This window comes from Dendropsophus ebraccatus, chromosome 1 (assembly GCF_027789765.1).
Source record: "Dendropsophus ebraccatus isolate aDenEbr1 chromosome 1, aDenEbr1.pat, whole genome shotgun sequence".
Lineage (NCBI taxonomy): Eukaryota > Metazoa > Chordata > Amphibia > Anura > Hylidae > Dendropsophus > Dendropsophus ebraccatus.
The window spans coordinates 121,357,743-121,370,759 of record NC_091454.1 but is presented as its reverse complement, the minus strand read 5'-3'; the positions used below and the strand labels follow the sequence as shown (position 1 = coordinate 121,370,759).

General features: G+C 40.6%; 1 protein-coding gene across 6 annotated transcripts in view; it reads left to right on the top strand.

Moving 5' to 3' along the window:
• The window catches only part of MAGI2 (membrane associated guanylate kinase, WW and PDZ domain containing 2), a 673,341-nt gene that overhangs the window by 542,961 nt on the left and 117,363 nt on the right, over window positions 1-13,017 (top strand). For 5 of the 6 annotated variants that reach the window (XM_069978177.1, XM_069978169.1, XM_069978212.1 and 2 more), the window contains exon 10: window positions 6,682-7,323. The exons of the other annotated variant lie outside the window; for it this stretch is intronic. In XM_069978177.1, coding sequence (XP_069834278.1) covers window positions 6,682-7,323 — 642 coding nt within the window. The remainder of the gene's footprint in view (window positions 1-6,681; window positions 7,324-13,017) is intronic. 6 annotated transcript variants of the gene reach the window in all.

Sequence of the window (13,017 nt, the reverse complement as noted above, 5' to 3'; positions counted from 1 at the left end):
GTTCCAATTCTGTCTTCATTTACACTTGGGAAGTTTTCAGCTGGATTACTGCCAAGCATGATAATATTTCATTAGAGAAGGGAAAAGAAGTAGACATTATGTCTTTGTTATTTTGGCTTCATTTCTACAATGTGGACAAAAACCCATAAAAGCAACGATAAAGGGTATTAAGATGTTTTGTATACTCATATATCTTTATCATTCAGATACTCCGTCTTTTCCAGTATGTAAATTCTCTACATTTAACAATTTTTTTATTTTAGTTTTATTTTTTTTATAAGTGTCATGTACAAACTTGAAAAGACAGTCAGTATATATACAATTTTGGGCTGCCACTCATTCTATTGACATGGGAAGCATTTATTATTTCATTATGTGAGCATGACCTAAGGGCCCTATTCCACAGTAACGATAATCGGCCGAATCGGCCCCATTCGGCCCCATTCCGCTGATTATCGGTCGGTGGAATAGAGAGAACGATCAGCCGATGATAGTGTCATCGGCTGATCGTTCATTTCGGGCCAGACCTAAAATTATCGTTCCCCCACCGCGCATCGCTACGGTTGAATAGCAGTGCGCGGCGGGCGACCAGCGATTTGATAAGAAGCAGCAGCACTACATTACCTGTCAGGTCTTCTCCGCTCAGTCTTCGTCCCCGGGTCCCGCGCCATCTAGCTTCGGAATGGCCTGTCAGCTGACGGAGCGCTCAGCCAATCACAGGCCGGGACCGCCACGGCCTGTGATTGGCTGAGTGGCCTGTCACCTGACAGGCCATTCTGAAGCTAGAGAGCGCGGGACCCGGGGACGAAGACAGAGCGGAGGAGAAGACCTGACAGGTAATGTATGCTGCAAGGGCTGCAAGGACATTGGTAACGATGCCCCCGCAGCCCTCGCTCAACGATCATCTGGCCGTGGAATAGGCCCAGTAAACTCGTTGATCGGGCCCTCCTCGGCCCGTGGAATAGTACCCTAAGAAAATGTGGTAGGCTCACTTTCAAAGCTTATTAGATGTTTAGTTTGTATGAGGCTTCTCTCAGACACAAATTTTCATGGTGTTTTTGGAGCTGAAAAAAAAATCACAAACAGCAAGTAATGCGATTCTTTCATCATGTGATTTTAGGTTTTCTATGAAAGAATTGGGGGGCAGGGGACAAGAAAAATTGCATATAGACTTATTGGCTTTATAAAGTGAGAAGGAAGAATTATTGGCACTATTTAGTTAAAAAAAAAAAAAAAAAAAAGCAAACTGCTCAAAAGCACCAAAGTGCCCTTAAAAACACAAAAACACCATGTGAGTATGGTGTTTCATATTTCCCCATTAACACTGAGCTAATATCTGGGCACAGCATGTTAAGAAAAAAAAAAAAAAACACCAACAATTTTGGTGGTTTTAAGGGGTTGTCCAGTGAAAATCTTTTTCTTTCAAATCAGCTGATGTCAGAAAGTTCTAGAGATTTGTAATTTACTTCTATTTAAAAAAAATCTCAAGTCTTCCTATACTTATCAGCTGCTGTATTTCCTGCGGGAAGTGTTTTAATTTGTCTGTCACGGTGCTCTCTGCTGACATCTCTGGCCGAGACAGGAACTGTCCTAGGCAGGAGAAGTTTTCTATGGAGATTTGCTGCTGCTCTGGACAGTTCCTGTCTTAGCCAGAGATGTCAGCAGAGAGCACTGTGTCGCACTGAAAAGAAAACGACATTTCCTGCAGGACATACAGCAGCTAATAAGTATGGGAAGACTTGAGATTTTTTTTAATAGAAGTAAATAACAAAGCTATCTAACTTTCTGTTGCCAGTTGATTTAAAAGAAAAAGATTTCTGCTGGATAACCATTTTAAAGTCTAATAAGCCAGGTCACATCCAAATAATTGAAGCTACCAGAATTTCCCTAGGTCGAATGTGTGGAATGTATTGACACAGTACTCCTGGATAAGCATGGTCCGAGCTGGCCGAGGTTCGGGTTCGTATGAACCCGAACGCTCGGCATCGGATTCCTGCTGTCTGTCCGCTCTGTGCAGCGGGTGGATACAGCGGGAGAACCACCTGGAAAACTGGGATACAGCCTATGGCTATGGCTGTATCCCAGTTTTCCAGGCGGTCCTCCCGCTGTATCAACCCTCTCCACGGAGCGGGCAGACAGCGGGAATCATTGCCGAGAGTTCGGGTTCGTACGAACTCGAACCTCGGCCGGCTCGGACCATCCCTACTCCTGGAAAATTGTAGATTACCTCCTCTTTAGTCCATGATGTGTTAACCCATAGCTGCACCAGGACGTTATTTAACGTCCTCGTGCCGCTATGGGAGTTCAGAGGGGGGTCGCGCGGCGACCACCCTCTGAACTGCCGCGATCCCGGGTGCCGCGAGTAGCCCGGGCTCGCGGCTATTAGCGGGCACGGTCCGATCGCCGTGCCCGCTAATTAAGTACTTAGAAGCAGCTGTCAAAGTTGACAGCTGCTTCTAAATACTTGCGGTTACACATCCCTGGTGGTCTAGTGGGGGGATCGCCCCCCTGCGGCGCGATTGCGGGGGGGCGATCCCTGCATCCATACCGGGCCGGGGTCTGCTCCGTAATGGCGCTGATCCCGGCTCGGCATTCTATTGCTTTTGGCTGCAGCAGCCAAAAGTAATAGAACACCGATCTCATGGATTCATGCAGTATAACTATACTGCATGGATCTCTATGAGAGATCAGAGTGCATATACTAGAAGCCCCCCAGGGGGGCTTCTAGTATATGTCTAAAGTAAAAGAAAAAAGTATTTTTAATAACACAAAACCCCCTCCCCTAATAAAAGTCTGAATCACCCCCCTTTCCCCATTTTATAAATAAAAATAAATAAATAAATTAATAAACAAACATGTTTGCTATCGCCGCGTGCGTAATCGCCCAAACTATTAATTAATCACATTCCTGATCTCACACGGTAAACGGCGTCAGCACAAAAAAATCCCAAAGTGCAAAATTGCGCATTTTTGGTCGCATCAAATCCAGAATAATTGTAATAAAAAGCGATCAAAAAGTCATATATGCGCAATCAAGGTACCGATAGAAAGATCACATCATGGCGCAAAAAATGACACCTCACACAGACCCATAGACCAAAGGATAAAAGCGCTATAAGCCCGGGAATGGAGCGATTTTAAGGAACGTATATTGGTTAACAACGGTTTGAATTTTATACAGGCCATCAGATACAATATAAGTTATACATGTTACATATCGTTTTAATCGTAACGACTTGAGGAACATGCATAACAAGTCAGTTTTACCCCAGGGCGAATGGCGTAAAAACACATTTCCCCCAAATAAAAGAAATGCGTTTTTTTTTTCAATTTCACCACACATATAATTTTTTTCTGGTTTCCCGGCACATTTTAGGCAAAAATTACATCTGCCTTAGCAAAGTACAATTAGTTGCGCAAAAAATAAGGGCTCATTTGGGTCTCTAGGTGGAAAAATGCAGGCGCTATGGCCTTATATACACGAGGAGGGAAAAACGAAAACGCAAAAATGAAAACTGGCTGTGTCCCCTAAGGGTTAAAGGAAAGCAAAATAAACATTTTAAAAATAACAGCTCCTGGCAGCGTTTTAGCTATATGCAAAAACATTTTCATGAGTGTACATTTTCAGAGATGCTAAACGTAAAGCACGTCACTTCTGTTCTGCTTGATGCCGTGCTGTTACTTTGTTGCTACGAGTAAAAAAAAAAACGTAATTGTCTCCATCAGTATTCAGAGCTTTGAAATGTGTTTGGAAGCATGAAGCTACTAACTGTATGCGTCCCCACTAATCACGGTTAGCTGCATTACCTCATCAGACTCGAGTTGCTCTGACGACGTGTTGGTGCATATAAAATGTTGTCTGTCATTTGGAGACGGGGCCTTGACAAGTGAACTCCTGCTGTGGACCTTAAATTGTAAGATATTCCCAAGGACATTTATGTTCTTGCATCCTTCACTGTGTATCTTTTACATATGTTGTTTTGACATCATTGTATGTTTGTATTGAGGAATTTTACAGTAAGCCATTCTCGTCTCCCTATATTGTGATGGTAGCTTACGTGTACTGAGCGGTGAAGTGTACAAATGTGCATAATACTATGATGAAGAAAATGATTTGGGTTGATGAATGAATGAGCCTTGTAATGACAGTTTCTTCTCTTGGTTTTATTTGACGTTCAGATGTGAGAACATATTGAGATAACTAGCGTGCCCATTGATGTGGAAATGTGTGCTTGCATTGTACTCAATTAGCAGTGCTTTACCGATAGGAAATATCTGGCTCTTTATACTGAGGAGAGGGGAATGACTAGAATGGGTTTGTTTCCTAGCTAATTAAAAGGGAAATCAAACATGAGCAAAGGTTTTGTTTGTGCTCATTTATATCAGTCAGAATTTAGTATATATTTACAAACCATTTGCTCAGCAATTATTATTCCCAAACTTCACAGCATATTTTCTGTATATGGCAATAATATTATATGAATGGTAAAGTTGCGAATCCTATTATATATTAATACTAATTGTATTAGTGTGACCCTAACCCTGTCAATTTGGTAGACTACTTTTTGTAGGAGCTGAAATCCAGCATGTTGCTACAGCTGAAATTTAAAATGTATTTCATTATTACCATATATTGTAATGTCTGCCTCCTCATTTGCAAGAAATGGACCTGGGAGCTTCTACCAACCCTCAGGTTTAAGAAAGGATTATAGAAGTGCTTAATAAGAATAGAACAGTTTTTAGATTATTTTACTGGTTCTTTCATGCAGCCTAATAATAATCTTTTTTTTTTTTTTTTTTTAATTTAAATTTTATTGTATTTTAACAATTTTTAACAGTGGGCCTACACTGAGCCCATGTAGTAAACAAATTCAATAAAACAACAATAATATTGTCCTTGCATACTTTACAGCCAATAATAAACATTTGGTGGACTTAATAACACTCTAAATAAGAGATATAGCATGATAATGCCATATGGTAAAAGGTCTACCAGCAGTCCTGTGGAATATCATTAATAGTATTACATGAATTGTGCCAAACGACAAAGTCCTTCATGTTACTTCTGTAAACTGTCAATTATTTAGATTTGGAGTGTTAAACTTATGGCTATGGTAATAGTCTGTCTTATGCATAAGGATGTACAATATAATAGGGTGTTGAGGACTCATTTCATGAAAAAGGAAACGCTTCTTAATATGTACATTGGGAAGAAGCTCATGGGGGGGGGTACTGAGTAATGATATGGAGACTTTTTTTTTTCCAGACAAAGCTCCATGGGGGGGGGGGTATGTAAATTTTATATCTTTCAGAAAAAAGACAGCTCGTACAAGCCAAACTAGACTTTCTTCCTAAAGGGTGAGACCCCCATCCTTTGGGGTTTTTTTTCCCCTTCATCAGTAGACTGCTGGTAAGATGCATTAGACACAGCTTGGGGTGTGGGAACTGATTGTCATAAATAGATCATTCTTTTGGCAAGTACTCTGGTGTTGCTAGTGTGAGATATTGTTCTTCCTTCTGGAAGAGAGCAAATTTACAATATTAAAGGAGAACATGTAAATTACAAGTATAGGATAATGTGACTTTATACTGTAAGAAGAAAAGTAAGTTGACTTAGTTCCCAAAAGAAAACATATTTGTTGTGGTATAGTCTCACAAAATATTGACTACTAAAGTTAAATTGATTATATTAACATTGTTCTGGAGAATTTCTGATTCATAGGGTGATTCCTTAAAGTGATAGTGTCTCCCTCTTACTCTATATGCAGTTCTCTGCACCATCCAGAAGATAAGATGCTGCACACTTGACATTTACCTGTACAAAACTTGTCCTTTTTCTTCTTTCTGCAGACAGTGTCACCTAGATGGAGCTACAGGGCAGTTGGGCATCCTCTCCCCTTGGGAAGACTGGGTCTAAGGCCGGTAAAGCCCTGCTAAGGGGTAACAGTCTGCTGCAAAGAACCACACATAGAGGAAGAGGGGTGACAGTATCACTTTAATGTTAAGATGCAGTAGGTGGCAAAGATGCATGTGCCTATTTAGGAAAGGAAACATTCAGTTCCCCGGCAGTTAGTATGACTCTCTTATATCATCAGCAGTGTAGCTGACTAGCAGGGGTTGGGTAAAAGAGGGAATTAACAGTCAATAATCACTCAATCCCTTCCTTCTAGGGATGCTGACATTTCTTTTTATAACAGGTTTATGAATTCACAACCACTATTGGTCTTACACACACACACACACACACACACACACACACACACATATTGAAGGATTGGATGTCCTGCTTTCTTTGTGCTTATAGAAGTTAAACTTGGTCATTTTCCAATACCAGAAAAATGTGTTTCCAATATTGTGTTTCAGAAGTGCATAACCTAACTGGATGGATGGATATTGTGATAAAATAAAGGATTCAGCAAATTAGAGATTAAAAAAAAATATATATAGAGCTAAATTAATTTTTTTTTCTTCAGTTCATTTATTTGTGAATCTAGCAGAAATTTCAAAGTATTCCTATTCTTGCTTAGTTTTATAGCTGAGACAATCTTTTCAGTGATGGTGTTCGGTTTTGTTTACAGAATGTATAGACCACTCCTCATCATATTACGTATATTATTTGTTTTCTGTGCTTTTATGGTATTTGTAATGTAATTTTACCATTCATTTGTGTTCTCTTTGTAGGTGATGTCATTGTTTATATTAATGAAGTGTGTGTACTTGGCCACACACATGCAGATGTGGTCAAACTCTTCCAGTCAGTCCCAATTGGTCAAAGTGTAAACTTGGTGCTATGTCGAGGATATCCCCTACCCTATGATCCTGAAGATCCTGCAAGCAGCTTGGTTCCACCTCTGGCAGTAATAGAAAGGCCTCCAGTAGTGGTAAATGGAAGAAGTAACTATGAGACCTATTTGGAATACATTTCTAGGACGTCTCAATCTGTACCAGATGTAGCAGAACGACCAATGCCTTCTTTGCACTCCATCCCAGCAGATAGTCAGCTTGAAAATACATTTCCACCACCTCCACCCGCACATGATGATAATGTATCAATGGCTTCTTCTGGGGCTACTCAAGCAGAACTCATGACCTTAACCATTGTGAAAGGGGCGCAGGGCTTTGGCTTCACAATAGCAGACAGTCCAACTGGGCAGAGAGTGAAGCAAATACTAGACGTTCAGGGATGCCCTGGTTTATTCGAAGGGGACCTTATAGTGGAGATCAACCAGCAGAATGTACAGAATTTGAACCATTTAGAAGTAGTAGAGTTACTCAAAGAATGTCCTGTGGGAAATGAAACCTCATTGGTAATTCACAGAGGAGGTAAGTAATCTGGCATCCTATATGGCTTTTTTTGCATGTAAAATTGTATTTTTGTTTTGTCCTGCTGTCGTTTTTGACATTTCTGGTTAAAATAATATTTCTTTCTAAGCACACATGCCTTGGTATTTGGCCCAGCTAAAGACAAACATGGACTGTCTTAGGGTGAAACCACATGAGCCATTGGCCATATGCGGATGAAATGTGGCAGCAAGTCGCCACATCAGTTTGCTGTCAAATTCACTTGGCAATTGGCTGCCGACAGCTCATATGGTTTTGCCATTAAAGGGTCACCACTGCTTTTGGCCAAATGTCTTGTCAATGTACTGTGGAGAAGGGGCCAACTTGCTCAATATAGATTCTTTCAGTTGTTGGAACTGGCCTCTCCCTTTGGAATCAGAGTTAATGCATTATGTTTGGCTAGTCTTCTGTTTTCTATCCCTTCCTGAGAAGCTCAGGTTTTTATTTGCTCCATTTTCTATATGAAATAGCTGTTGTGTGCTGAGAAATGACCTGGGCTTAACGTCTCTTTAATTATTTGTATACTCAGAAAGGTCCTTTCCGGTCTAATTATGCTTATCATTAAAACAAAGTTACATTAAGTAAAATGACTTTTATATTTTGGTAAATTACAGATATTCCCTTCTGTTATCATTTTACATGTGGGAAGATTTTAATGGAAAATTAAAAGATCAAAGTAATGTTGAACCTATTAAAATGTAATTTCCCACTAACTTGTAACATTGTATTTCTGACTAATCTGATAATCAGAGCAATTATGAAAATTTAGTCTCTCAAGGAAACCTGATCTGACTGCTTTATCTTGTAAAATATATGCATGTCTGAGCATTCAAGTGAGATTATTTTATGAGTGAGGTCAATGGCTGTGCCGTTTGTTATATGTAAGGAGGAGGCACAAACTGCCTGACATTAATACGCTATTGACATTTACAAAGATACATTACAAGCCCAAAGAAATAGTTCTCTTATTATTAACACTTAATTTGAAGTTGAGCAAGTTCTTGTCCTCAGGTTCTGAATCTGGGTATTTTTTTATGCTTACTAATTGGGAAATGTACTGACTCAATTTGTTTCAGCAACTGTATCCTTCCATTGTCCCTCCAAGATTATCTTATCCACTGTACTTATTGATAGCATTGCATTGATCAGTATAAGAAATCTATAAGCAAAAGTGTTAAAAATGACATCGTTAGAGCCAGTTCACATTGAGTAAAATTGGCAGAATTCCTCTCCGCTCAAAGAATTGACGTGTCAATTCTTAGTGCGAAGAGCAGTGGGAGCGGAGGCGTTCGTGCCCTCCCATACAGACATTGCAGGATACTGAGGCCAGCGGGATTCCGCGGGGGAGCTCTCTGCCAATTCCGCCAATTTTTAATTACATCAAAGTCCTATAGTACCTTTTAAACTACTGATCATGGCACAAACCCTCATAAATGTAAATTTTACCATAAACTGTACTGCATAAAAACAAAAGCCTATGCATTTTTATGCAAAAAAAACTAAAGTTGCTAAATTGTGGTTTTGTTCCAATTTCACTTCAAAAATTTCTTTCTGATTTCATCGTACATGTTATAGTAAAATGAAGGGTGTCGTTACAAAGAACAAGTTCTCATATAGATACAAAAAATGAGTTATGTCTCTTCGAAGACAAGGAGGAATAAATTAAAACACAAAAATACACAAGGCTAAAACAGGCTGTGTCCTCAAGCAGTTAATCATAAAAAATATAATGCACACACCAACTACATAATAATGTGCATATCCTTTATTATACAAATGCATATAGACATTAGACACCAACATGATAAACTCACGTAAAGGCACTCAACAGCCCACAGACAGCAACATAAGAAAACCGTGGGGGATTTCACAAAACAAGAGTTCCCTAAAACAATGTAGTGGATTTGATGACAGGCCTAATAACACTTTGTACATAGATGTCTGTTGGGACAAAGTGCTAGTGCAATAATAAAGCATAAAGTACTTTACAATGATCATTACAACATAATTTTAAACAGACCTGAAAAAAACGTTATGTTCGTCATTTTGAGTCTAAAATAACGGACGTCATTTAGCTGTCTGGCCTCCCCTTAGTGCAATGACGGCTATTGGTACGTTATTCTAGTTTGGGATTACTTATTGGCTTTTGGGTGTGGCTTAATTGAAAAGTTCATTGAATTTAATAGTAAAAAAGAAAGAACGGTGGAAAAAAAAACTGTGTGTGAACAACTAATAAAAAACGTCCGCTGTTTGCAAAAGACGTCCGAAAATAATGATCATGTTCATTATTTTGACATCCACAGTAAAAACGTCCGTTATTCAATACATTGTGTGCATTGGATGTCCGTCTTTCCATTGACTTCAATGCATTGCCATTGCAGTCCAATCGCAGCAATAATGGACGTTATTTTAGATTTCAAAATCGGACACCTTTCCTCTATTTTTGACGTGTGAACGTAGCCTAATAAAGTATCTTTTCTATAAAAAAACAATATTATCCCAAATGTTAAAAGTGAAAAAACAAGCTTTTCGACATTGCAAATGGCCAATAAAAGCCAATCATAGCCTGATGAGATGCTAAAAAAGTCATATATTACAATAATGCATTGCCACCCAGTGCAGTTGAGAAATTCCTATGCATATCCATGTGCTTTTACAGTTCCCTCAACGGTTTGGGGGGATTGTTGTATTGTGGAAGTTTTTATTGCTCTATGTAAACTTGTATCTGTTTCAGAGTTTTTATGTTTGAGTCTAATGTCAATATACAGTACATTTTTGTAATAAAGGATATGCACTTTGTATAGTAGGGAGTTGCACTTTGTATAGGTGATGTGGTCATTACATTGTCATGTTGCTTTTTTCTGCGGTCATGTTTTGATGAGCTTATGTCACACTCACAGCCATTATGGTGTAAAAGGATAGGTTTCTAAAATGTAACATAGAAGAGTGCTTAGACTTTTTGAAGACTCTAATTTGACAGTTTATTTTATGATGGATGGAAATGTTGGGTTAAAGAGGTACATGACTGTTGCTGATCCTATTTGTGAACAGTAAACTATTCGGGTAAAGGTTAACCCTATGAGGACCAGGCCCAAAATGACCCAGTGGACCGCGCAAATTTTGATCTTAGTGTTTCCGTTTTTCCCTCCTCCCCTTCTAAGAGCTCTAGCACTTTCAGTTTTTTATCTACAAGGCCATGTAATGGCTTGTTTGTTACAGGAATAGTTGTACTTTGTAATGGCGTCATTCATTTTACCATAACATGTATGATGGAATTCCAAATATATTATTTATGAAGATATAAATTGGTGAAATCGCAAAAAAGAATGCAATATGGTAACGTTTGGGGGGTTCCTGTGTCTACGTAATGCACTGTATGGTAAAAGCGACATGATACTATTACTCTATAGGTCAGCCCGAACACAACCACATGCAGGTTTACACAGATTCTCTAATGTTATATATTTTTTTTAAATGAAATCCTTTTTTTTGGCAATTAATTATAAATAAAATGGGACTATTGTGACGCTTATAACGGTTTTATTTTTTCACCTATGGGGCTGTATGGGGTGTCATTTTTTCCACCATGATCTCTAGTTTTTATTAATACCATATTTGTGAAGATCAGACGTTTTGATCACTTTTTATAAAATTTTTTAATATATAATGTAACATAAAATCGGTAATCCGCGCACTTTTTCCCCTCTTTTCGTGTACGCCGTTTACAGTTCGCAATGACGCTTGTTATATTTTAATAGATCGGACAATTACGCACGCTACGGTATATTATATGTTTATTTGTTTATTTTTATATGTTTTATTTATATAATGGGAAAGGGGGGTGATTTCAACTTTTATTGGGGGAGGGGTTTTGGGGTTGTGTGTTAGTGTTTTTTACTTTTTTTTTTTTTTTTTTACACATTTGAAGTCCCTTTGGGGGACTTTTACATCCAGTACTTGGATTTGTACACTGATCATTGCTATGCCATAGGCATAGCATTGATCAGTGTTATCGGCGATCTGCTCATTGAGCCTGCCTGTGCAGGCTTCGTGCAGCAGATCGCCGATCGGACCGCACGGAGGCAGGTGAGAGACCTCCGGCAGTCCGTTTTACCGATCGGGACCCCCGCAGTCACACTGCGGGGGTCCCGATCGGTAAGTGACGGGGACTCCCCCTGTCACTTACACTTAAACGCCGCGGTCACAGTTCGCGGCGTTTAAGGAGTTAATGACACGCTGTAGCGCGATCGCTGCAGCGTGTCATTACCGGTGAGGTCCCGGCTGCTGATTGCAGCCGGCCCCCGCCTGCTGTGAAGCGCGCTCCGCTCCGGAGCACGCTTCATAGCGGGAGAAACACCCAGGGCGTACAGTTACGCCCTAGGTCATCTGGGGACAGACTTCCATGGCGTAACTATACGCCCTGGGTCGTCTAAGGGTTAAAGTGTCACTGTCATTTTTTTTTCATTTTTTTTTTGCAGAAATCAATAGCCCAGGCGATTTTAAGAAAATTTGTAATTGGGTTTATTAGGCAAATATGCCATTATCTGCATTCAAAAAGACTTTTCCCAGGTCCCCCCCCCCCTCCTCTTTTCCATTCACTGCAAAATATCAGGAAATTGTGACTTGTTGCATCAGACATACCCAGTCTGGTCTATAGAGAGGGGAGGAGGGAGATGAGTCGGAAGCAGAGAGCAGAGAACAAAGGATTACACAGCCGGGAGCTCCATGAAAGCAGTATTCAGAGGTCAGAGAGGTCAGTGCTGACTGTCAGAGGAGATAGCTGGGTCATGTAGTTGTAAATGAACTCTTTGTTGTCCTGTTTTGTGCCTCATCTTCCTCTACCCCTCCTCTCTCCATACACAATGATAGGGGGGAGAGCTTCAAACTGCTTTTTCGTGATAAAAATGCATTTTTCGGCTAATAAACCCACTACAAAGTATCTTAAAATCGCCTGTACTATTGATTTCTGCAAAAAAAATTTAAACGACAGTGAGACTTTAAGTCAACGATTTCAATTGTCCCAATGCATTTTCCAATGCAAAATTAAGATGTTTTTCTAGCTCATTTTAATGCCTACTACTGATACTTATCCTGTGGATGTGTTTTCTTAGGCTGGGTTCGCACTGCGTTTTTGCAATCCGTTTTTTTCAATACGTCCAGTCATGACAGCACCACCTGGAGATTGATCCCATTAGTCCTAATAGGAACAGGAAGCACAGAGAAGTTAAAATAGGCCCCTCCCCGGGCAAGCCTCAGTGTTTTCCTGTTCCTATCAGGACTAGCACGGAGTTGTAACTCTCCTGGTCCAGGGGGCTGGACTTGCCAGGCAGGCCGGGTCGCTCCTCCAAGGGTCCCCCGTTACACTCCTGCACCGGATCGTGGTGTCCTGGCTGCCTTCCGGTCCCGAATAATACCCCCGCTGCCGCGCTCCAGGAGTTTAAGCAGCGGGGGTGCAGCGTGGACGCTGCGGCCAGTCCTCGGGCGCACATGGTGTTTCCCCTGGTCTCTTCCGGTCCCGGCGACGTGCGCAGCGTCTGACGTCACGCGCACGGGCCGCAGAGAATGCTGGGACCGGAAGCTCCTCCCCCAAGATGGCGGCGCCCATCGGAATCATGCAGAGGACGAGGAGGGCGGGGAGGTGCTCGTTGGCGCCACGCTCAACAGCTGATCTGGGGT